Source organism: Anopheles coustani, chromosome 3 (genome assembly GCF_943734705.1).
Source record: "Anopheles coustani chromosome 3, idAnoCousDA_361_x.2, whole genome shotgun sequence".
NCBI classification, from domain to species: domain Eukaryota; kingdom Metazoa; phylum Arthropoda; class Insecta; order Diptera; family Culicidae; genus Anopheles; species Anopheles coustani.
The window spans coordinates 10,163,644-10,189,886 of record NC_071288.1 but is presented as its reverse complement, the minus strand read 5'-3'; the positions used below and the strand labels follow the sequence as shown (position 1 = coordinate 10,189,886).

Genomic DNA, 26,243 nt, shown 5'->3' with positions numbered 1-26,243 from the left:
GAGGGTCGACCGAACCGCTCCATAAGACCGCCAAAACGAAACTGAGCTCCACCTGTTTGTCCATTTCTCAAAGCCCGCTGCGAGCGTTCGACACTCACTCTCCCAAAATCGGTCATCGCTTCTCGCGCCATTTCACGCTAGCACCGGAACGTATGTATCGGTTTCCATTTTGCTTTCCGCACTCCAAGGGGGGATGAAAACATTCTCCCTAGTTTCAGCGTTCGTAGACAATTTATCGTCCGTCTGTGTCCGGTGCACAAATGACACACCGGCGGCGAGTGGAAATACGAACGGTCGTAAACGGCAATTAACCACCGGTAACGCTCTTTAATCGTAGGCTGGAGGTAAACAGTTGCCGACCAACAGGTTGTGCGGAGTTTCTTAAGCAAAAGTTCCATCTCACACTATTCCCTTTAAGGTAATTATTTCTATCGGGAAAAGTTTTGTAATAAATAGTGCAGAGTAAATTAAAACGACATCTAATTAATGCTTGCTGTTGGAAGATTGTAAATATTACGTGCGCAAAAGAAGCTACTCTTCTCCACTGGGGTTGCTACATTGGAACGATACAAACAGTTTGTGGTATCAAAAAGACATTTTGTTCAGCATGTTTTAGTGTATTATTAAATAAACTTGTTCAATCATGGTTTGAAATAATCTTGACATGCCTAAAATATTAGCGAAAGGGACACAAAAGGAAAGAAAATTAAGAAGCTATTCACCGAAACAAAATGAAACCAAACGAAAACAAATCCTGCATGGAAGCCTACCAAAAAGCCTATCACATATTACCCTCACCTTTTGCCTGTTGCCATACAAAAGTCTTTTGTACTCTTGTCATATCGTTGTACCACTCTAATGATGCGATCAAGTCGAACACAATATTTAGTAAAGCTTCAATCGGCTTAAACTTATCATACTCCGTTCCGTATCGTTTTGTGGTGTTGTCAATTGTTTCGTGCAAGGACTCTTGATGTTTGCTTTGCAAACGACCGTTTTCTTTTTCGATTGATGTTGGCATGCTGCTTAGATGACGGTACGAACATACGAGAAAAATCCATCGGCAATTTCATATCACTGTCGTTAAATTTATGGCAGCTCCCTTGATGGCAGCTTGTGGACCACAAATGCGCTAATTAATGAAGAATATCGAATGTATCGTAAAATCAGGGGTCCATTTTTATTGGGGCTCATACGGTAATGTCGTATTCTGTTAGTTATTTTAATTTTGTCGGATATTAATCTACCATTTTGGGGATGTCTGATGCTTTTCGGATGTATAAAGCTGAAAGCAAATAATAGTACGACAATATTTTAAAATTTACTATTTACAAAAGCATTTCGTTTTTATTATTTCCTTCAACTCCTCCGTTTCCTTTTCCTTACGCACATGACAACGGTGGCGTTCTTGGCTAGAAATGTGAGATATTTCAACCTTCTCTCTTTGAGTCTGGACTCACCAGAGGGCGCTCAGCTTAATTGCAAGGCCATCGACCAAGGTGGCTGCAAAAATTGTGCCGCCGACCGAGGTGTAGACAGATGGCTTTGAAACCACGGTTGCTAGAGACTAGCTGATGATGCTAGAGCTGTGCAAACTTATAGAAACCTTGGCTATCACGAGTAAGGAAAATATTTTTTCCATCTACAAAACTCGTTACTGTTTGTTCAACTATTATCAAAACGATGTTTTTTAAACGAAACATTAAAGAAAACATTATGTCAAAGGCGGCAAATGCCTTTCTGAACGAATAAACAAAAAAGAACTATCAAAATTAATTGCTCCAAAACCAAACCATACATGTGGATAAGCAAAATAAACACAACCGCCAACCGTTGTAATGGCGTCAACGAAGGATGTTCGGAGAGTTTCTAAAATTATATCACGGGTTCTGGTTTGCGGGCTCCCTCGACGCAACGTTACAATCGAACAGGTCCGCTGCGCTAGAGATAAAAAAGCTACCATAGTTACGTTAACGTCACTGAAAGGCCGTTTTGTTGTCTTCTTAGTCAATAAATACTTATGTACCGCCATCCACTGGCATGTCTATGCTGCGCCGCACGTTGAATCTGGTTTGCATTACAAGCTTATCCGTATGCGTATCCATATAATATACGATCTTTTGCATCCTACCCATATTCCGCAACGCTACCACACGATCACTGGCCAAATGGAACATTCTGGTGGAGGAAAAGAATAATTTAACAACCGGATCACCGCGCGTGTGCTTTTCCTTCTGGTTTGTCCCTTCGCTCCGCCTGACTTCCGGCATTCGCCGGCTCATAATGACAACACAATTCGAATAGTAAAACATGTAGAACTAATGTTAATAAATTACGCCCCGCCATTCGCACCGCACTGCTCTTGGTATTGTTATGTCTAGCTCCGTTTCTCTGTTTTGTTTTCTTTTTTGCGTGTGTTGAGTGTTTATGCTTTTTGTTACTTCTCAACCCTAACTGAGGTTTGCACTTTTTACCTCCCTCTTTCCTGCTAATGTGTTCCTAATGCTGTCAATTTATTAAAATCGGCTTGCTCCCCCCTCTTTGCTTTTTTTTCGTCTACTTACTGGCTACTCCCGTGCGCTCGGGAGGACTTCAAGGCGTCGGTCGTTGTCCGTGGCATGAACTATGAATTCCGTGTCGGAGCGTTTCACAAACATTCCAAAAAGCTTGCTAAGCAGGTTGAGCTTAAAAACTAGTGTTCAACTCCTCCCACTTCCGACCGTTCGATACGCAATTTCACACGCACTCTGAGTACCATCATTCACTCGTCGCTCCTCCGGCTGTACATGTGTATCTGGAATAAGTTGTGTGTCGCTAATCATAAATAATTTACTGCTTTCCTCTACCGGCCTGCTGCTACGAATATATTCGGTTTTAGTTGGTAGTAATACGCTGTACACTTTTTACACGGGGCGCCTCAAGGGGCGAGCGCCTGCTCAGTGGTAGAGCCAGTTCGCCGGGATCAGGTAGTCCTTGATGGCGTACAGCGACTTGGCGTACCAGTGGATGCCCTCGTGGCGCGGCAGGCTGAGGCTGTCGGCGGCACTGCTCCGCTCGAAGAGTGCGCCCAGCTTCTGCGCGACCCGGTACGGCAGGAAGCTCCAGTGCGCCACCGTCTGGCTGTCGATGAGCGCGTAGCAGGACGCGGCCACCCGGTCCACCACGATCGTGCCCTCGCGCGTCAACGGCGCGTACACCCCCGCCGCCAGCGTGGCCGATATCCGGTGGACGCGCCGTGGCTCCAACGTCCCATCCGCCGCCTGTACCAGCACGTGGTCGCCCTCGCGCACCCGATCGGCGAACACGAAGCGCGTCTCGGAGCGCTCCCGGCGCCACACCATCACCAGGTGGGCGGGCGTGACGTGCAGCAGCGCGCCACCCTCCGCCTCGATCGTCACGAACTCGCGCCGCTGGTGCGTGTCCCGGTCCATGAACATCAGCACCTCGCTGAAGACCGTGTGGCCGGTGGCGTCCACCGCCTGCACCCGCTCGCCGATCCGCAACTCGCTCAGCTTCCGGTGCGCGCCACTCTCCGTCAGGACGGTGCTGTCGCCGGTGAAGCAGCCGCTCGCGTGGTTCGCCTGCGATGAATCTGTCGATCGAAAAGGAGAAAAACAAAATGGACACCCGGTTAGCGTATTGCTTTCTGAACGGGGAAACAGAACATCCTAGAACCGAACGGGAAACGCCGATCAATAACGACCAACCGAGCGGTGATTACGGGGACTACCAAAGGTAAAAAGCACTGCCAGGACCCTGCCTAGGTTTCGGGATCGGTACAATGCAGCCGCCAAACGGCAACAAAAAAGGCGCCATGCTGTGGTTAACATACTTTACTATCTATTGATTTATTGCAGCCCCGAACCTGGGATCCCGCGATCCAAATAACGTTCCTTTGCCCTCTCTCTCTCTCTCACTCACTCTCTCCTTCTCTTCCGTTGATTCCTTTGCGGTCATCGGGTCTCGGAGTGTCGATTCATCCCGCCGCAAGGAAAAGCCACGATCCAGGAGAGGTGAAGACGAAAACAATATCCAAAAATCGTTCCCACCACTCGCTTCGTTGCCGCGTCCCGTACGTTTGCAGCTTTCCTTCTTCTTCTCTTCTCCTTCTACCTTCTCGCACCGCCCCCGGGCACCGTTCGGGATTGTTGGTTGCGGCCATTGTTGAGCTTTCCGAATCGAAAGGTCGATCGCCGGGGAAAGATCCGTAAATGTGGCATCAATGGCGGCAGCATCACACAAACTGTGGAACGGTTTCGAGGCTAGTTTTTTTATCTTCCTGCTCTGCTTCTTCTCCTTTTTCTTGTTCTTCGGTTCAATTTGATGCTATTTGAAGGGGGAACTGCGTCTCGGGAGGATCGGGAAAGTTATCAGCCTGACGGAATGGTGTTGCCAAAATGGACGCTTAAGGTTATTTTTCGCGAACCATTTTATCATGCTTCAAACTGGTTGAAATCTCTCACCTCCTTTTTTACGGCCACAATTTCCATTCCGTCCGTCAGCTCGTCTGCCAGTTCCAATTCTATGCATATCAATTCGCTGGTTCGATAAATTTCCACCACAACGAGGACACGGCGAGCTGGCTGATTATACCCCATGCACCATTGCGGCCATTTAATCATACTTAACTTGCACCGCGTGTGTGGGGCGCGAAACTGCCCGGCCGAAAAATCAACCCGCCAGCACTCCGAGCCGCCCCGAGTGGCCCATGGGAGCCATCAATTTTGCGCTTAAGCGTCCCATTTGTCAAATACCATTGCCAACGCCATGCAACGGAACCCTTGCAGCTGGTTCGATGCTGGAGCTGAGCTGGAGTGCCCGACACAGAAGATGGCTGATTGATGACCCCACGGGGTCTCCCCATGTCACGCAGGAAGGCCCTCATCAATTTCATCAGGGGCCGTTGCAGGCCAACCATCGGCCACGAAGATAAATCTTCGCACCCAAAGACGTACGTAAACACACACACACACACACGCGCGCATGGGCATCAGGAAATTAATTTGATTCCGATATCGTGGGAGCGCAATTCGCCGCAAGTTTGCGCAAACGAAAGTGGATCTTCGGCGTGTTTTCATTTCGTTCTCTCCCAGCCCCTTTTACGCCGCCTGCATCGGGATTCGTTTACTAAAACGATCGCACGTACGATCATTATCATAATACCGAAATAAATTAAATAATACCGAAAACATGAAAATAAACAACCGTCCGACAGCCGAACGGCCCGACGCTCGTCGCGTGTGAACTGTCACAGGGCAATCCGAGTGCTTCCTGCGCTGGATCGCCTCGAACGGCGTCGTATTTATTTATGTTTGGTCCTGTGCGCTGCCATCGACTCAAGCGCGTTCTGTTTCGGATTTCAATCCCCCGACACAGCTGACCGACGCCATGGGAGAAGACGCTTGTGTTTGATGTCGGGCTCGGGGACGCCTTTTTTCAATCCACACTGCCCGAAGGGGCCTCCGAAAAGACGACCGTCTCTTATTCCCCTCCAAGGAATCGGTGACATGACTTTCATTTGATCGTGTGTACGCGTGTGTGTGTGTGTCGCAACCATTATCTCGTTATTAAAAACGGATAAATGATGGCATAAAGAGCCGAGCTGACAGACGCCAAACTTCGAGCACACTCCCTCACCCCCTGTACTCCTTTCTTCTTCCCCTTCTTTTCGCTTCCTCTCGACAAAATGTTAAACTTTGACAGCGACTAACCATAAACAACGCTAACCCACGGGCGGCGCTGTCACCCGATATCGAAACCCCGCGGCATCCGCTCGGTGTCACTGGAATGTGAACCGTGCGGTGGTGAAGCTCGATATGATTGTACGCAGAGACACACAAGCACACACACACACACATATGATGTGAACATTTATACGGGAAAACGAGGAAACACTAGCCGGTAGCCACAGGTATTTCAGAGGTTTCCCGCGTGGCCCGTTCGTCGCTTGCTGGTGCATTGAAGTCTTTCCTTCTGCGAGCGAACTTGCGCGACAATGGTGAGGCAAACGCGACTTAAGAATGAGATAAAAAGCGCGATCGTTTGCCGACCGGAAGGATTCGTTGTCACGAGTCGAACCACGGTTGGACTGCTTATTTTGCATATTTTGTTCCTATTTTTTCATCGGATTTTTTCAATTTTATTAACCACACTTCCTGTGCGTGAATGTGTTTGCCCAATATCGCGCCAAAACCGGACGACAACCCGCCAAATAATGGGGATGAAACCATTTACTTTATTGCCACCGACAAACAAAACACCCCGCGTGCAGCCAAACTACTGAAGTGACAAGACGGAAAAGGACGTATCCAAACAGAAGGCAACCCATCGGCCGAAAACTGTCCAAACAAGCACCACACGAATTGGTTGGTGGACATTAACCAACCTAGCCGAAGAAGAATCGACAGAAAAACAGGCCGTAGAAAAGGAAGAGCGAAACAAAATGGCAATCGAGAGGCTGGCATGAGTGAGCAAATGTCTAAATGCCCAGCGTTGTTCGAACACCGCTCTTCCGAGGCAACAGAGGCGCATCCGGGCAAAAGGTTGTCCGTTTGGTTGCGGTTACATTTCTGTTGTTGCTCGTTCCTCGCATCTTAGCTTTTGCCAGCAGCGAGAAAGATCCTTCGCAGTGGAAAAAGGAAACCGACCGCCGAAAGGGCCACGAGAAAAGTGCCTCCGACGAGCACACGGTGAAAAACATGGTCCGCAATGTTTGCCTTGTCCTTTCTCTGCGAGCCCGAAAATCCGACCGAAGAGGGGCCGGCTCTTGATCCGCCGCGGGCCGTAAACACGTGAGAGCGTGATCAAACACCTGAACAAATCCGGGCATCCGGGGAAAACGCTGCACGCTAAAGTCTGAACCTGAGGGACGAGAGCTCAGCAAATAATCCCTCCCGGCCGGACCATGTTGTGTGCATTTCGACGCTGGGCTGCTGCTGCTCGTTACTCGAAGGAAGGCACGTCGGAGGTTTGCTTGTCTTTCGCAAAGCCAATCCTTTTTCGTGCGCCCGGCAACCCGGCGAAAAGTTTCACCCAAAGCCGGATAATATCATTAGGAAATTAATTTTTCCCTCCGACCGGCTAAAGGAATGCTCGAGTCGAGTTGATTAGCCAGGCCGGGATTATCCGCGCCGGGATTTTGAGCGCTCAGCCCTCGGAGGCACTGACTTTAAGCCACTCGAGCTCGAACGTGAAGTCGGGATGTTGGCAGGTACGCTAAGAGTGGCGGCTAGGGTTTTCCCCCCGTCAATCTTGACCGCACTGGTCGAAGAAGTCGAAGGAGCAAGGAATACAAGGACGGGCAACATTTGCATGGTTAGCTTACAAAGCTCAGCATCGCATCATAAAACGCATCATCGTTGGCACGATCCGTGTGCGGTGCACGCTTTCACTTGCTACGATTGGCCGGGACCGAGGGACCAGAGAGAAAGAGAGATAGAGAGAACGGATCTTACAGCACGGGTGCTGTAAGAACGAACTCATGGCCGGAGCAGTGGTTTTTAATTAAAAAGCTTGCCAAAAAGCAGCGAAAGAACCGGGAAGATAAATTAAAACACCGCAACATATCCGCCCCAGTCGCGGAGAAACCTTAATACACAAACACGCACTCACACACACACACACATGCCCAGCAAACGCCATTTCGCGTTCGCTGCGTTGTTGCGTGCGAAGGTTTTCCTGAGCTTCGTTGGTTTTGTTCCACGATGTTTTCTTTCTTTTCTCCCCTCGCCCATTCTACCGCTTCACGACGATGGAAACGGCACCGGCCTGACGGCTGATGGCTGGCGAAAATAATAATCATACTTTACCATCAGCAGGCGACTGCTGCCGACGAGCACCACACGATCGCAACGAAATGGTGGCCGATAGTGGAAACCCCCCGACGGTGGGCAGGGATCCGCGACGAACGGGCTCGAACCATTAAAATTATAACCATCCAGAGCGCTGGGCCTTAACAAGGATGCTTGGGTTCTTGGGGCGGGAATGAGTGGAACGGATGCCTGGTATGCAGGCGATGCAGGTGCAAGGGAAGCGCACGGAAATCTCCGGAGCACAAAATCGACGAAATCGACTCCGAAAGCTAACGCTAGGTGAGAGGAACGGGCACAAGGGGATGACACGCTGTGTTCGCGTCGAGAATTAACAAGTTTCTCGTTAGCCCCGTTGCTCGTTGGCATAGTTTCGCTGTACGCCGACTTTCTCGTGTTCTACAGCCGGCAATTCTCCACCGCAGGCAGGCAAAGGGCGATGAGAAAGAAAATACATACACCTTGAAACGCGGAAAACGGGGCGTCAACTGGACGGCGATTTGCATTCATCAGGACCGGGCCGGGCCCCAACACCATCGAAGAATCTCCCCGAGGTGCCCGGGACCTAAAGTACAGGTTACGCGCCGAGCTGTCGAAGGTGCGCGAAAGCTGACGCTTTCGGCGTAAACTCAATTACGGTTCGGAGCTCCTTTTGCTTGTCTTATCTGCGAGGGTCTGCTGATCGCAAAATGAGCATACACCTCAGTCGGATCAAGTGGGTTTTCCATGACGTGGTTATTCTTAAGCTGTAGTGATTCCTGATGCCTTTTGATGCTTATTTCTTGAGGGTTTTTTGTACTTCCACACAAATGGGTATTTGGTGAAAAACTGTATAAAACGCAAATCCAATCACAATCAATCTTCATACTTGACAAGAAAAGATTTTACAGAACCGTAGCAAACTTCTCTAAAAGAGTTGTGTGATTCAGATTCAGATTCGTTACGTTTTAGAGATTCATCAACCGATGAAAAGTGATGAGCAAAAAATGGGTAAAGTGACCCCCTGTTTTTTTGGTCGCATAATCCACGCCAATGAAAGAATCATGGAGATTCGTGAAAGATACACGAAAGATTCAAGAAGATTCATGAAGGTTTCGAAAGATTCATAAACGTTTGAAGATTCGAATCTTAAAAGATTCATGAATCCATCTGAATGAATCTTAGGAGAAAGATTCATATGAATGAATCTCTTCAAAAGATTAATAAAGTACAACACTATTCTCTTATCGTTCGGTAACATTTAACTTTCTCGGTAATTAGTCGAATTTTACTTTTGCGAAACGTTTTTTCCATATCTAGGTATATTTCTAGTAGTTTTCCGGGATTTTTAAGTTTTTCGGGGGATGCATATTCGCCTCCGGAACTCACCTGACTTGACGGAGCAGTGGATGTGGTTGCGGCTCTCGTAGAACACCCAGTCGAAGCCGGCCTCGACCGCAAGCCGGGCCAGCATGCCGATTTTCGAGCGGTCCTTGTCGGACGTCATGATGTCGACCGCCCGGCCCTCGTAGTGCAGCGACTCGGGCGCGTGCATGTGGTCCTCGTCCCAGCCCTCCGTCACCATCAGCCGGAGGCCGGGCCACTGGTTCATCACCGACACCGCCAGGATGTTCAGCTTTTCCTTGCAGCGCTACACGGGAAAAGGAAGAGAGAACAAAAAAACAAACGTTAGTACTGGCCGACGGGGTGCGTTAATTAAATTATCCCGCGATGACGCTAATTATTTGTCAACAAGCTAATACCCATAAACAAGCGCTGGTTGACTAGCGAAACGGCAGCGGAAGCAACGGAACAGGGGGAAAGAGAAAAAAGGGGGAAAGTAATTCAAGCCAAACCAATCCTAGAGGCGCGGATCGTCGCGATCGGGTTTGAGAGTGATTCGAAGTGACGGCCGGAGTGTGACGGACATTCGGTCCGGAGCTAGGAGCCTTCTTCCGTCATCCCTAATGAGCGCGGCGTCGGCGTAAATTAAACGCGTCCCCGAGCCTTCGAGAAATCCATTTACCTCGACACCGGGAAAGCGATCGACGCCGATTGCAATCAGCCGTCCGACCTCTTCGCTCGGCACCTCGCAACGCGCGGGCAATTTCGCGAAAACTAGTTATCGCACATTTTATCACCACACAGGGAGCGCTTTTCCTCGCCTCAACCACCTCCACTCTCCCTCCCCTCTCGACTGTTTACATTGGGTACACGTGCAGGGACGTCGTCGTCGACGGTGCAAAATTAAACGAAGGAAAATGGACACACCACGGCGAACCAGGCCGAAAGGGAGTCGCTACAGAATCGGAGGTCCGAAAGCGGGTAGCAGCGTACAAATGCGTCTCATTTGCATTCCTCGCTTACGCCCGGGCCCCAAGCCTGCCATCATCGACCTGATTAATGAGGTGCGTGTAGTGATAAAAATAAAAATTAATCTTCCCAACCCGAAACCGATCGTTTGTCGTTGTACGCCGGGTGCGCCCGGAGGGCTTCTGATGGTGTGTAATTTTCTCTCACCTCCGCGCGCACACCATTCCGCGACAACGGGAATACACGGCGCACGGCGGTGGTGGACGTTATCAGCGAGGGAGCTGCGGTGGAGGCTGATGATGATGATGATTATGATGATTACTTCCTTCGGTCTTCATCGGCGCGAGATTGATCGAGTGGTGTTTCAACTCCTTTTATTTTTCCCCCACCCATCCGATCGGGAGATCGCGTTGGAAATGAGAAAGGAAAACGATCGCCCCAGTCCGTGCGTGCGTGTGTGTGTGTGTGTGTGCCGATAATGAAGATGAAAGAAAAAAGACCTCGCCACCAACACCGCGTGTTGTAATGAAATTGTAGTGCTTCGCGGCTTTTCGCCCCGAAAACTGAAACAAAGTAAGCGAAACCGTTTAGGGCGCGAACGGGTTCCGCGAAGCGAAAGCGAGAAAAATGTGATTAAATAAGCGAGCTTTCGAGCAGCGCCATTTTCCATCCCTCCCCCCCCCCCCCCCCCCCTTTCCTCCTCCTGCAATCCACGCCATCCAAACCAGCACGAGAGGAGAGGGAGAGGAGAGCTCGATCGCTTCCCGCGGGACGCACTCCAGTTTCGATCACTTCGCTTCAGGCACGTTCGTTTCTTTAATGTTGCGCGTCGCGCTGTTTTTATTTCAACATTTTAGTTTCCTTTTTTTCCCTGCGTCGCCTGTTTTTTTTTTCGGGAGGAAATCAAAATGGCTCCACCTCGTCGCGCCGTCGCCGTCTGGGAAAGGCGTGGCCTACAGCGCTTGTGGCGCTCCGCGAGCAGAAAACGGACAGCGAAACGTAACGAACGGAACCTCAAAACGGACAAAAAGTGTGCCCACACACACACACACGCACACATACATACACCGGTTGAGATGGGCGCGATCGCGAATAGCACAGGGCCGCGAGCTAGCGATGCGTAGACGACGCCGAACCGCAGGTGAATCCACCGTTAGGTTAGGTTGGACTGGAGGTCTCGGTGCGTACCTCGGATTCGAAGGCCTGCTGTACGACAGCTGCCGCCATGTCTTCTTTGGGCAGCCCGAAGAATAGTTTCTCCGACTTGTGGGAACGAAAATGAAACAGTCTGGCTGTGAAAACAGATCGGTTTTGTGTTGGTTGGCGTTGAGCGCAGGTAAACCGAAAATACCGCCAGAACCATTAGGAATTCTTCACAGAAACAATCTCCATCGCTTGTTGTACGCGTACCACATATCTGCACACGTACAAGACATTACGCATTCCATCTCGAATGAAACCAAAGCTGCATTAACTTTGAGTTGAAGAAATTGTGGATGGACCAACGATGCTACTTCGTGCTGAAGTAGCTTGGCTTCTCGGAAATCGAAATGATTCTCGAGCGATGCTGATTACATTCGCCGAAAATTGGCAAACTAAAATCGCTCATCCAATCGGGGAGGGCCCTATTACTCATTCTGGTAATAGCTGTCATTCGTTATACGACTCAAGCGACCATCCCACTAACCACTGTGCCTGATGAGAGTGTTCGAAAACAAAAGCATTCTTCAACCATGAGTCGTTCCCGTCAGCCACGGAATGCGCCAGCGGAAGTAACCGTTCGCCTCTTGGGCCGCCATTTTGTTCAACCTCAGCAGCCACGACCGCAGAAGACAAAGGAAAGCAACGGAAACCCATCAAAATCGTTCACTACCAAACCAGCTTTCACCGTCTTCGGCGTCATCAACGATCAACGAGCTACTAGAACGATCCACGATTCACGATTGATCGTCTCCATGCCATCTGTTTGCGTGTCTGTGTGTATGTGTGTGTGTTCCAAGACGAACCAAAAATTCCTCAGCACAGCGACGAACGGTTGAAGAAGAAAAGCCTCAAACGCTAAATTAAAATTTATGTTTGTGTATATTTATGCCGTTTTGTTGGAAACACATCAAACTAGGGGTTTTGCCTCGGTGTACCTTTTTTTCCCCGTTCCGGTTGCCGTTTGTGACGCTTCCCGCCGAGCCAAGAGCGAGAGTGGAGGAAAAAATCGTTCGGAAAATCGGACCCCTCCGTGCACCTTGGACTGCCCGCCTTTTCCAAAAAGCAAGCCCATTTCCGGACGTCGCACGAAACGTTCACTATTTATTTTCTCGGACTTTAATGGGTGGAACCCTTATTTGCTTTCCTTGCGGCAATTCCATTTCTACAGGGCTCGTTTTCTTAATCGTGTCGAAACTTTTCGTCACAGATGTCATATTAGCCCGGCTAAATGTTGTCACGCCTGTCACGCCGACCGACCAGAAAAACCTGACCAAAAACCCCCGGGTGAATCCTCCCGCGGCGCTGACCTCGGGTTTTCTTGGCTTTCGGCTTTACGGTCGCTCTTTCAGCCTGCCTGAAGAGATCGCAACGCCCTTTCCCCTTCTGGCTGCGAAAGACAACACGGCTTCGGGCGGGCGTTCCGGAGCGCTGGTAATTGGATGCCGCTGCGGTTCGATTCTCGGTGCGGGATTCTTTCATTTTGCCTTTCGAACTTTTTCTTCGTGCGTTCGTTCTGCTTGGTGGACGCCTTTGCGCTGTATGTCGGGGGTTTTTCTCGGAATAAAAGCTCGCCGGAAACCGAAGCACGGATCTGAAATAAGAATCCGCTTCGAATTGACTTCGCCACCGCCAACTCCGGCCCGCTCTCCGGAGGGGTGTTTGTTTTGAAGGCTACCGTAGACCGTGGAATCGATTCCACTGTGTCGCCCGGGAGAAGAAAAAGGCCACCATTCCCCGCTCTCCCCTCTCCACTCCTTACCATCCCTCGGTCCCTGATTTCGGTTGGTACAATTTGGTACGGCGTCTAAATATTTGGATATACGTGCACATCCCTGTCCTTGGTCCCGGTCCGGCGATCCGAAGGCCAACACCGGGAACCATAGCCGTTTCTGTGTGTCCCTCGAGGTAATGCCTCCGGGGACCTTGAGACGGAAAAGGGACTGCGGGGACTTTGAAATGGATTTTTTGCAGCTGACTGCACGCTTTGACAGATTTTCTGCCAGCCTCAATCACCTTGAACCGGCCATTCTGGGCAAGTAGGTGGTGCGTTTTCTGGGAAGTGTGCGAAAATGTCGTCGATCTCTCCGTTTTTTTTTTTGCGGTTTACCCTGAGGCAGATCTTTTTCCGTCCATAGAAGCATGTTTTGTGTTCCGATGAAAAATGATCCTCGGCAATCGAGAACAAAAATCAACCGCCCTCTATCCCCCTCGGGAGGTGGAAGCTTTTCGTAGCTCGTTTTTCCTTCGATTGCACTCCAACTCAACGGAAGCTTTGGACTTTGTTTCCAAACATTCAACTGTTTACCAAACACTCACTAAGGTGCTTCCCCGCGGCGCGAAGGAACGACTCAAAACAGGCTACCCTTTTTTTTCCCAGGATAACGCGCCCTCGCTAATGGGCAGGGGAAATTTACACCCGCTTGTTAATTTTCCCTCGTTTGTTTGAGCAGCCAGCGCCCTTCCGGAAGGCGATTCCGGACTCGCCCGAGGTCCCATTCCTCCCCGACTCCCTCCCCGTTTCGGGGTGTGTTCTAGAAAAGCAAACCATCAAAACCGTACGGCTTTCCCGCCCTCGGCATTTTCCTCCTAATTATGTTTGCCAAGCCGTTTCAGTTGCGCAAAGGATCGCCGTTCGGTGGACGCTTCCAATTAGCGAGCAGAAGCCGCCTCGGCTACCGGCTCTTTCCGACACATCCTGCCACCATTAGGTAAAAACCTATTCGTGCAAGCAAACAGGACCAGCCCCATCCATTGTACTCCATTGACCTTTGGTGTGGCGCTATCCGTTCGCGCTTTTGTGGAGCTTTGTTATCCCATTTGTCTGTGTCAACAAACAACAACAGCGACGGCTGTCGACGGTGCAACAATGGAGGTAGCCGTAAAAAAGGTAGCCGAGAATCGGGACGTGAGTGAGTGATTTGTGTGCGACCACACCCCACACAACCCCCCACTCACCCGGGCGGCGGGCGACATTTCAAAGGAAGGAAGGCAGGCAACCTCCTTAAAAGCTGATGGGAATTTTATTAGCCGCGATTGCTGCCCGACCCGGTACTTGCGTGTGTTTGATTTATTCCTCTTCATCCCACTCGAGGTGAATCGAAAGAAGAAAATAAAAACAACCGCACTCCGGAGAGACACAAAACCCACTAAACCGGGAGCTTATTTGGTAATGGTCCGCGCGATAACGTACACCTTCAGGCCCCGTTTATGTGTGCATGTGGGAAAGTGTGTGCGGCCTTTGATGTGGCAAAGGGATTACTAGCGCGATCGGGAGGATTTATGCCGCCCCCGGTAGCTCGGACCACGAGTGAAGTGGTGCTGTCAAAATATTTCGTCAACCGTGCGTGCGTTTTAATCACCTCGGCACGATCTCCTCGAGCCGCGGGTTCGTCGTCTGTACCGTTCTCCACCAAATCCACCATCCAAATCTCTCGAATGTTGTTATATTTCCCTGTCCCATTCTCCGGCAACGGGAGCAACAACAACGTCCTACTCGCAGCATCTTATAACGACCCTTCCGAAGAAGCTCGCACGAACAAGAAACGAACCAAAACCACGGTGTGTCACGAGAGCGCGTGTGCGACAAATTCCGTCCCGACCCGAAGCGAAGACCCCAAACCGACAACAAATCGGGTAACCGAACCATCTCCACGCCTTCTCCACGCTTCGCATGATAAATGGGATGCCCGACCGTGAGCTTTACCAGAGTGTCATTTCACGAAATGTCAAACCGCGTACGGGCGGGCCGGGGCAGGCCGAGGGCAAGCAGTTACCTTTTTTCTTGTCCCGCTTTTGCCCCACCTCGTAGGTCCTTTCGGAGCGAAGTGGACGGGACCGGTGCAAAGGCGACGAATTAAAAAGAGATAAGTATTAAATTACATCGCATTAATATAACTCACTTATTTTGTCATTTCAAGCTCACCGGCTCGAACCCCGCCCGAGTCAAGGAGGGGGGTGGGGAAGGGCGGCCCGGGGGTTTCGGTTCGGTTGTCTTGTGTCGCCAAGCAAGCTCTCGAAACCGCCACCGCCTGCTGGCGTTGTCATTGTTTGAACCTAAGTAGTGTCATCGTGTGGCCGGTCTCACCTTAAGCACACACATCCATCATCGACGATGGCTCCGGGGAGGGGGGTAGTAGGGGCGTGGGCCACTCAGGTAGTGGCAAGCAGTGGGCCATTAAGTGATGTCACGGTGGGCCACAAACGGAGAAAACGGATCGCAGTTTGCGCAAGGTGAGCCACAATGCGGTGCAGAGTGACATTTTTCAGGTAATCGTACACTTGACTCGAGGAGGATCAGCCGATTATACTTGTTTAGTGTTTGCGCTATAATTCAATTGTACCGGGGATGGGTGGCCCCGACAATAAGGAAACTCAAAGGCTAGAAATTCCACACGCATGATTGGTTTCATAAAATGTTGCACAAACAAAGTGATGTGCGTACTGAGTAAGAATGAATGATTGAGTTGAATCTTACTAATGGATGATTGATTTAAATCCTGAAGAGGAGAGTTTTTGTTACTCTCTTTTTATTTGAATCCTTAACAGGGAGTCGAATCCCAAAAGAGAGAATGAGTAAATAAAAGAGTAACTAGTCGTCATAGCGATTCGAATCCCAAGTGAAGATTTGAATCCCAAGAAGAGATTCGAATCCCAAACATGGATTCGTATCCCAAGAGTGAGTAAAAGAGTTGCTAGTCACCATAGAGAGTTGAATCTTAAACTGGGATTCAAATCACAAATTGGGATTGGTACGATTTTTAAATATCCATTCTCCTTGATTTACACTCAATTATCCGCTTAGCCTGTCGTTTAGATTTAGGTTCAGGTTTACATGTTGGGTATTTCAGAACATCAACTGATGTTTAACCAATTATTGTTTGGAGAAAACATTAAAATACCTGATGATATGCAGCTTAAAATTAACCGTAACGATGAAGAGCTATCGAAAACCTTTCCTTTTTCCATAACTCTCAGCTCCTCCACAAAATCAAAGAAACCAGCACCAATTAACTACAAAGTAGTCCTTTTGTGACCTTTGTTTACGCGTCGACGATTAATGGCGCAGAATGGTTCCGCTTCCCGGTACCACCCGGTGCGGCCAGGAAGGAAATTCCGCTCCTACCTGCGACAAAAGGGGGTTCGCTCGAGTGGCGCAAGATGGAAAAATTATGATTAAAACTGTAATCTTATATAATACGCGCAACTGTTACGCCGACCGCCATCGACGCCAGAGTTAATCATCTGCCCCTTAACGGGTTCCGTGCCGACGTCGATTGCAATCGCAGGAAGAAGATACGCCGCCTGGTGCCGGTTCCCCACACGTTTGCTGCTTCCTTGTGGTGAAAATGCGCACACACACACACGCACTCCCTCGACCGGATCGGGTTTCCATCGAACCACGCACACCGGATGGTGATGATCGATAGATTGATCGTCCCCCCCTCGAAAACTCTCTCACCTCCGAGAGCACCCTCTCCGAGTCCCGATGGTGCTTTGACCATGGGGCGCAAAAAAGGGGCCATCGCTGACGACCTCCCGCGAGGGCAGTGAGGCAGGTTAGTGTGGCCCGCTTTCGAGCGGCGGCCGGAATCCTTAGAAGCGCGGTGCGCTGAGTGCGGATATTGGAAACCGAGCGGCGCAACAGGGCCGCCACGGAGGAAAGGATCCTGTATCCGGAGGATACGGCGTAATAGGATACAGGGCCGGCTTTGCGATCGCAGGGGGCTCGATATCGATACCCGGATCGATGCCGATTTCCCGGACTCACATCACATCTCGCACCCAGACGGGCCCGGGGTTCGCATTACTCCGGGCGCGGAGTTGACGTCTCCGGGTGAGCCTTTTTGATTTCCTTCACATTTTAAGCATTTTTTCTCTCTTTCTCTCTCTTTCTCTCTCTTTCTCTCTCTTTCTCTCTTTTTATTGTAACTTTTTGCCGGCCAGGAGTGAAATTTGTTCGTGGCCAGGAATGCGACACATTTTTGTGGTAACCGCAGCAGCCACACACACACACACCGTACACGCTTTCCAACTGCTGACTTCTTCCGACACACGATTAGATTACCAAAGCCGAACGATTACAAGCTCTTCAACCTCCCCCCCCCCCCCCCTCCCTGACTTTTGTCTCTTTGCCTTCTTTTCACCCGTCCGTTTAGGCAATACAAATGCAATCCGCCAGAAGGTTAACGAACATGCATCCGCAGCACGGTGTGCTTCTTTTTTTACTCCTCCCTGCGTGCACCGTTTCCCGGCCGGAACGTTTGCAAACATACGTCCATTGCAACGCGCATACGTACCGGGAATCATGCCGCAGATCGGCGCATTAGCTGCTGCTCATGTACGATTACCACCGAGTGGCTGTCGAGAGGCCCGAACCGGTCGAAGCTGGCGGAAAGACGATCGCGACGGACGATCTTGTTCGATTTAAGTCTCTTATTTATGAGACAACGAACCCCACACGGCAGGAGCGGTTCGGGGTGCAGCCGGCGTGCGCTTGGCTGGAGGGTTTCTGTGCGCACGGTGAGCTTAAGTCGCCGGTTAAGATGGACAAGATCCGGCGACCGTTCAGTGGAAGAGGTGCTTTATGCGTAGTGTCCAAATAGCGTTATGTTTGATTAAACATGTGGATAAAGGTTAATCGATTTCGAGGTCTTAAACGCTTGAAGTCTTCCTGCAAAGGATTACAGGGGGGAAAACCTTCAATTGATCGTCTCTTTCTTGTTCGAAAGTCCGCAAAATAAAACGCTTGTCTTCGACGGGCGTTCGCCAACGTTAATCCGTGGTTGTCTTTGCGGACTTAAATGGTTGTTTGTACACGTGTCAGTTAGGCAACCGTGGATCCACTACAGGACGTAAGCATTAATGTCACCCAATAAAATGCTCCTCGTAATGCTCCTCGAGTCGTTAATCTACTGTATTAGTAAAGTAATTTAACGACGCTATTTTTAAATGCTCAAAAAAAAATGTTTTTCCGAAACGTTATAATTCTACAATCTTTAAGGATATTAAAAACCGAGTAGCTGCCAGCAACCGGACAGTTTCCAATTACTTTTGGTGTAAAGTAGTTTTGGTGTTATTTTATTGTTTCTTCTCAATCGGACCTTCCTTCCTCCGTTGGTTCAGTGATTGGCCGTGACGAATCGAAACTGCGAGTTGTTTATGGGAAGCTCTTGTGCTAAAATGTGCTTCTCCCTCTTCGCCCGAAGGATTGACTCCATGGGAAATCTTGCTCACCCCGTTCCGATTCCTCGACATTTTTCCCGTCTCCCAAGACCTCATGAGAGTTGCATAAAATAGCACCGGATGAAATGCGACCGGACCGCAACATTGTGCACCGTTCGGAACCGAGTGATCGCACATCTTTGCTTCATCTTTCGACTTGTTCACGCAGCACATCCTTGCCATCGCTTACACTGCTGTAGCACTCTGCCGAAAGCTGTTTGGTTCCTTCCTACTGCGAAGGCAGCGACCATTTTCTACTTCCTACCGGTACGATCGCCGCCCTGCAATCAGTGGGTTGCCGATCGTTCGTCTTCCTCAAAAGGGGTTACCCGAAGATGTAGAACACGATCTGTTCCCTCCCACCTGCTCTCCGTGTTCCCGTCCGACCAGCAGGCACGCACGCATCGGCGGCATTGTGTAGTGTTGGCTCCTTTTATCCACCTTCCCGACCCGACGATCACGTTACGATCGAAGCTGCGGCTGCCAAGCGCCAAACCTGCCCTTTTGGCAGGCTTAGGCTTTCGCTTTGTGTAGACATTTTCCCTGGCGTCTGGCGGAGTTGGCAATCGGTTTTCCTTCGATGGATTCCACACTGATGCCGTCCCGCAACCGATCTATGCTCAACGTTAGCGGTGTTATTTTTCCTATTCACATGCCAGGCGGCATTTACCTCTAGGACTGTTTTTAGTTTTTTTTTCATTTCCCCCTAAGTGGGCGCCATTTTCATGCCTTTTAGAGCACCCTTCGAAGAATGTTTTCTTGTAGCTCACCTTTTCGTTGCTTTTAGAGACTCGTGGTGGTACGAAGATGAATCGGAGGGTTTTCCTTTGACCTTCAACAGCATTGAATCCGGTATGAAAGTTTCATGACGCACCAGATTTGGGTAAGCAGAGTGCGGGATGAATAAGAACCAGATGATTCAAGCAGTGGAGAGCCTAATGTGCAACAAATTGCCTTTATGCTTTACGACCCACACATTTGGGGTGGCTTTGAAAAATATTACTATTCGCGCAATGGATCTTTGACAGCAGCTGTTAAAATCCAGGAACCAAGGTACATCACAATATCCGAATCATTTAAACTAACTTACACTTTTCAACACTGTTTCAGCTCGCAAGACACACAGCACTTTTTTAACGTAATCAAAATCCAATCGATTGACTTATAATCGCGACCGTTGGCGCTTTATTGGCCGCCTTCCAATATTATAATTTAACTCCAGCTAGCTCCAGCTTTATCGTTTTACGAGACGTTTGTTTTCTCCTTACCGTGTGCGGTTTCTCGTTTCTTGGTGGCTCGTTTATGGCGTGGTCATTATCGGTTTACAGTGTTTTTATTTTCGTTAACCGGGGCGCACATTCGTCCTGGGCATGGGTCGACCAAAGCGTGTTTGGAGCTTCTTTGTTTTGCGCTCCGCACCAAAACAGCGTCGCTTATAGTGCATACACTCGCTTCGTTTCACCTCCCCCAATTAGCGCCTGATAAATAAACGCGTTTCCCAAAAGGGCACCCTTTGCTGCGTGGCCTGGGAGGTGGTTTGATCACGGTATTTCGGCAGCTCGAGAACTCTGCGTAAATGTGCCCGTGCGGTAAAGTATCCGACCGCCCGCGTTTGGGGAGTATTTTAACGGGCATATTAACTAATTCCCCTTATAGTTTTACAACTCCGCACACAAATACCGCCGAGCAGGTCGGAGCCCGGTGGGGCCATAAAAAGCCAGCGCGACCGCGGCGATGTGCAGTTCACTGGAAAAAGCTCCCAAATACACCGCCGCCCGGCGTGGTCGGGGGAGCAGGTTTGCGCCAAGCAGCGGCCAACATGAAGGGATCTCCCGTCCCAGCACCCGTACGGCAGCGTCCCGGCCACCATAAATTCCATAATTGATTGAATTGGACGATTTCTCGTCGGCGACCGAGATTTACGGCAGCGCTCGGCATTCCAGTCGCCGCCAGCTGCCCCGCGAACGGGAAAAACCCGGGTGGAAAAATAGCACCGGGACACCCGCCCGGCGGGGGGATGCTGGTGATATTTTCGATTTGTTCCGAAACCGTACCGGGCCAGCCGATCGTAAATCGATCATAAACATCGGTGGGGCTGGCCGGCCCGTTTCGGTTCCCGAGGCTCTGCTTTTGCGCTGTTTAACAAACGGACCGTTCCGCCGCGGAGGATCTGTTCGTCGCAACAGCGAGCGTAGCTTAAGCTTTCGCCGATTTTTATTTCGATTTTTATAGGCGCACCATCCCGGATTGTGCTAATGCTTTCGTATCAAAATCAGGTCACAATTCGCCGAAACCCGTGCGGGTGGGCACCCTGCTGGATGGGGCGGAAGGATGCGGCCGTTCCGCGTTGGATCCGTTTTGCTGGAGCGCAAAATTAGAAATCCTAATCCTATTGCCACGGTCTGCTGCGCCTCCAGACGCGGCTGATTACCGCGAGGCAATGAATTTACGATGGCAAAGATCAAGACCGGAGAGAACCATTGGCTTAAGGGTTCGATTTTAATGTCTCTTTACAGCCCTGCAGTATTTTGGGTGAAATTGATCATCAGCGCGCGGCATTCCAGCTCGATCCGAGTGACGCGATTCGACCCTGCTCGTACCCCATTGTGTAACTGTCACCTTACGGCGCACTCATCGGAACGAATGGGTTGTTGACGTTTTCAAATGGCGCACATTAGCAGAGGCTACGCCACGCATTAATGAGTCGCACCCCCCTCCCTCCGACAGCGAGACAAAGTGACAACGTGTCAACGAGCGTTAATCAATGGTAAATTACCACCAAGAAGGTTAGTGTTACTACGAGCCCCTCAACGCCGGCGTGCGGCGAAAGGAACCGGCCCGGTCGGATCCGATTCTAATTGCGCTAATAAATAAATCGCACAGCACACCGGCCAAAAAGGGGGTCACAGTAAGTGAATCGAACGCTGCAGATCGGACGCAAAGTCGCGGCCGCCAAATGGAACTTCTGTCGGCACCGCCACACCGTAGCGAAACGGCGCAGACAGCTCGGCCACCTCGCGGGCAAGTGTCAAAACTATCGACCCCGCCAGCAGCGAGTGCCTTCCGCCGGGGGCTGGCGTTGAGCTCACGATCAAACGCAGCGAAAAAAGGAGCAGACACGCACCAGAGAGCTCGCACGAACGCGCAACTGTCAAATAAAACGGGGAAAGAAAACAACCGATCGCCTGACACCTGAAACAAAGTAGAACCGAACAGGCAGGTATTGTACGGTACTGCGCACAATGCACGGTAGGGGCTTCTTGAGCAATGATTTCCCATCCCCAGGGGCGGTGGAAGGCGGAAGGACGAACCATGGTTGGGAGGCAGGAGGTATGACAGCCGAACAATATGCCAACAAAATAGAAAATAATAAAAAGAGCCGAGTGAGGCGGCAGTTTATGGTTCATTGCACAAATATTTGACATTATCGTACAGCTGTCAAAAGCGACAGCTAAATATTTACGTTCTGAACCAGATTTATTCCTCCTTCTCACCGTTGACTTTCACCATCCTCTCCCGCCTCTCCACCACTCAACCAGCAGACGGCCGACGGACCAAGTGGTTCAACAATGTTATTGTTTCCATGCTCACGTTTCGCTTGTACTTGTCCGTTTTCTTGTCTTTTTAATTACTCTTGTCAAATACCCTACACCGACACCACCGAGAGTGGATCAACAAATTGGTAACGAGATCCGAGTGCCACCCTTTTTCGTCGATCGCTTCAGAGTCTACCGGCGCGTCCTCCCGCCCACCACAAACACCGCCCCCACTGGCCACCGCCAGCCGGGTTTGTTTGACAACGGTTGTTAACAACATTCGCTACAAGTGTTTTTCCCCGGCACTTGAACAAAATGCCCTAACGCCACCCGCGCCCGCCACCCCTGTGCCCGAGGGATGGTGCGGTGAGTGGATTTCTGTGCCGTGACCGACCGAGCTCTCGAGCGGCCGAGGTCCAAGAACGATCGCCCTTCCGTTGGGCAGGAGACGCGCGAAGGTGTTTATGGTAATTTCTACCTCCTTTCTATCTCTTCTCCTGTTTGGCGTAGCTCTCCTGGCACGCAGTCGTAGCTGGAAGGTGGATGCCGTACCACAGCCGCCCCATGGTCGCCAACGACGGGCGTACGGCGAGGACCGCGTTTAAAAGCTTTTCCATTTTCCACAACCCAAGGCTGAAGGAGCGGGAGGCTCGAGCGCGAGTGTTTGGTTTTTAATGATTAAATATTTTACCACGGGCCTGTTTGGGTCCCGTGTGGTAGCTTGGCCGCTTTCGTCCTAGGTCCAGGGTCTATGGTAGCTTTCTCCTTCCACCCCTGTTCTTCCGGGGCTTGCGTTTGCCGAGAAATCGATCAAGCCCGGGCGGTGGGGTGTGATGAAAAGTAAGGCGACCCAAAAAGGTAACCGAGCGCGGTCAGCTCCAGCCGTCCGCGAGTCAACAATGCGCGCCGGCCCGGTTTGTTATTTCATCTGGTTTGCTTTGTTTAAGCTTAAGAGCTTACGGTTTACTTTGAGGCGAATGCGCGAGACCCGGGGAAAACAGCAACGCACACCTTCGACCACAAACCCTTCGGCCCCATCTCGCGGGGTCCGAGGTGTGAGTTTTAATATCGCTCGAATCTAGCGCGTCTTCACTGGAGATGGCATTTCGAATACGTTCGCATTTTCCCAACTCGTGGAGCAGCGGCACCGAGGTGGCATTCAATTGGGGTTTGAGAATTTATTTACATTACACACGCGCCGTTCGCCATCGGCGAAGATCCGCCACTCAGAAGACCTATGCCCGCAGTATAAACAATCGGGCCCGATTGTCGTCGTGCGACCAGATGATGGTCTGGACAAAATCCAGAAACGTCCACCCGATTCGGAAACCAACGTCGAGCCGTCAGTGGTGTTATTGATTTCTCGCGTTCATTAAATTTCCGTCATTTTTTCCCTCGGTTTGACTCCGTCATGCAGCCGTCCGTGAGAAGCGCAAAATGTAGGGCAAACAATGACGAGCCCGAACCGCGAGATGATTAGAAGCCGTTCGGAAATTGAATGGCACAATGACAATTTTGTCCACCAAGCGATTTTTATCGCCGATCTGAGACGCGCGATTTAGGAGAGCGAAAACAGACTGCACTAGAACCTGCTAGAGCTCAAGAGTCGGTGTCTGGCGTCATCGCATTCCAAGAAGCAATTAAAAGCAAAATAAATACATTTCCAAAAGGGACGTTTGATGAAAAGCAGACGATTGTACTTTCGTTATGCGCAACGGATTTGTCCATTCATTCTCCGATTTTCGCTGACATCATCCATTTCGAGCAGATTAGAGGACATGTGGTTTACGCCCCGAAACGAGGGGCCTCTATCGCAAAACTAGCATAGCCGATAATGTAAGACTACGCTATGTAAGACACTAAGATATCGGATCGTGAAATCACTGCGCATCGGGTTGACAGCCGGTAATTTATCAACGGCACGAGCCTCCGGGCTGATGCGGGCCGGCGCACAACCCTGGCCCAAAAGGGTCGTACACACCGGACTACAGGCCCATTACGTTCCCCTCGTACCCCGGAGCTGGCGAGAGCCGATAGGGTTCGTACACGATTCTATTTCCGCTCGAAGCGCGCCCGCTTATCGTTGCAATCGACGTAACTCGCTTCTCGATCACTCTCGCCCTCGACGGGGCTGCAATTCTGCTACATATTTTTAAAACGCGCGTTTGCGCGATTAGATTAGAAACAGCCCCCACCCTCCGCCCAACGGGGCGAAGTCAAAGCCGACCCACCAGATGCAAACCGACACCGATTACATACGGGGCGACGCGAGCTTTCACGATAAGGGCGAACCATTGGCCGAAATGAGGTCGACCTCAATTTCGAGCCTATCGGATTTCGGTAGTTTATCACGATCGAATCGACACCGGTAAGCCCTTCGAGTTAGGCGATAAGAGTCGAGCTGGAATTTGGATGGTCGACTATAGAGGGAATATACGGAGAAGGAATGTTTCCGTGTAGGCATTCCGGCTCGGTGTCGGTGTGCGTGTTTTTATGGGTTCTTTGTAAGGTCCCTAGGGAACGACTCCTGTGCACGTCCCTGGAGGAAAGATTGGGCTCTGTAAAACGATAAATACAGAAGTTGGTCCCATGGAAATGGCAACCCTGAGTTGGTCTTAATGGTTCCTAAACTCTTCCCACCTCGGAGACATTCTGAAAGATACGCGTGCGGCCTTCACACGTTAATGGCCAGACCATTACGAGTCCTTGAGAGCTGCGTCCCTCCCGATGGCGGAGAAAGTTTACCCAACACTGCCTCCGGACAAACATAGTCCCTTTCTGTGAGGCGGCAGCTTCCAGCGGAGATGTTTATGGAAGGTCGCGCCGCTCTCGGAGTACGTCCGAAGGCTGCATTGCTGCTACGTTTCTATGAACCACCGCTGCTGTGTACCCACCTGCGTCATCACACGGTCGGCACCCGTGCCCTCCTCGTCCTTGAAGATGATATCCTTGTTGTAGTTCGTTTCGAGATTGCGGAACTTGCTGTCGTTGCGCGAGATCGCTCCCTCCTGCATGCCGGACGCGGACAGCGAGTTTTCGCTTACGTTCGGCACATGCTGCTTGAAGACCAGCGGCAGCAGCTTCCGCGTCCGCCGCGGCCCCCCAATGCCACGGCCCGGCCCGCACGACTCCACCCCCGGCAGCAGCTGCACCAGGGCGAGCAGGGCCACCAGCAGCAACACAGTCCTCTGGCGCCGGTGAGCTCGGTTGGCCCCGCCGCCAGCCCGCAACCGGGCGGGCAGCTCCTCGTCACACCGCCCCTCCACCCCCACTGGCCCCTCCGACCTTCCGCACTGCACTTCACTGGCGACCGACGCCGACAAATCCATCGCGGTGAATCCCAGCGCGGAAGTGGACCGCCCGGCACTGTTTTCTGTCACCGTTGCTTCCGCCGCTGCCGCACCGGCCGTTGCTAGCATTCCCGTGGGATCCCCGCTCGCACTGTGTCGCCAGCTGCCCATCCTCGCGTCATTGCACAGCGCGCAACTTCGCCCCAGCGTCGACGGCGACGATGGCGTCGGCCTCGGTGCACTCTTCCGGTGCATCCGCCTATCTTTCGGCGACGTTTCGGTCGGGAAACCAAACTCTCCACTTCACTTCACGTCGCGATCGATGTCGATGAGCTCAACTCTATAGCCTAACGCCGCTTTCCCGCCCGATAGCCACACTACCTCGTCGCGATAATCAAACACGTCATGCACACCGGGGGAAGCCGAAACCACACCGAACCCGCCACAATCCACTCCACGACCACTTGCGACACTAGTCGAGGCACACACCTTTGATTACAACTGCTTTTATTCGATAATTGCACGATGGACCTAACCCAGCACTCCACACGCTGACCACTACCACCACCACCACCGCCGCCACTGATACCGCTACTGAAGGCCACTGGTAAACTGCCGGTAGCTGGTTATCCAACTGGCCAAACGCATCCTATGCCGACACAGACGCGCAAACAGCACTCAACAACGGCAATGCACAATAATTCCGCTTTATTCCGTTTTCAAATTTCACTCCCTTTTCCGCACCGGAAACACGTGTGTTCGCTCGGAGCGCAACGCACGTTTGTCTACCGCTTGTCTGATGGGGTTGCGGTTGTCTGACTGCGAACTGCTTGCATACAGACGTTCTCTTGAACCATCCACAGGCACACCTCGCTCACGTTGTTGTTTGTTGA

General features: G+C 51.0%; 1 protein-coding gene across 1 annotated transcript; it reads right to left on the bottom strand.

Annotated features, from left to right (window-relative positions):
* Positions 1 to 2,936: 2,936 nt before the first annotated feature.
* On the bottom strand, positions 2,937 to 25,521 carry LOC131260705 (protein hedgehog). The gene is made up of 3 exons (XM_058262501.1): positions 24,955 to 25,521; positions 9,177 to 9,438; positions 2,937 to 3,592 (listed from the first exon to the last, which is right to left on the bottom strand). The coding sequence occupies exons 1-3, from the start codon at positions 25,519 to 25,521 to the stop codon at positions 2,937 to 2,939; spliced, it is 1,485 nt and encodes a 494-aa protein (XP_058118484.1).
* Between the last annotated feature and the right edge of the window lie 722 nt (positions 25,522 to 26,243).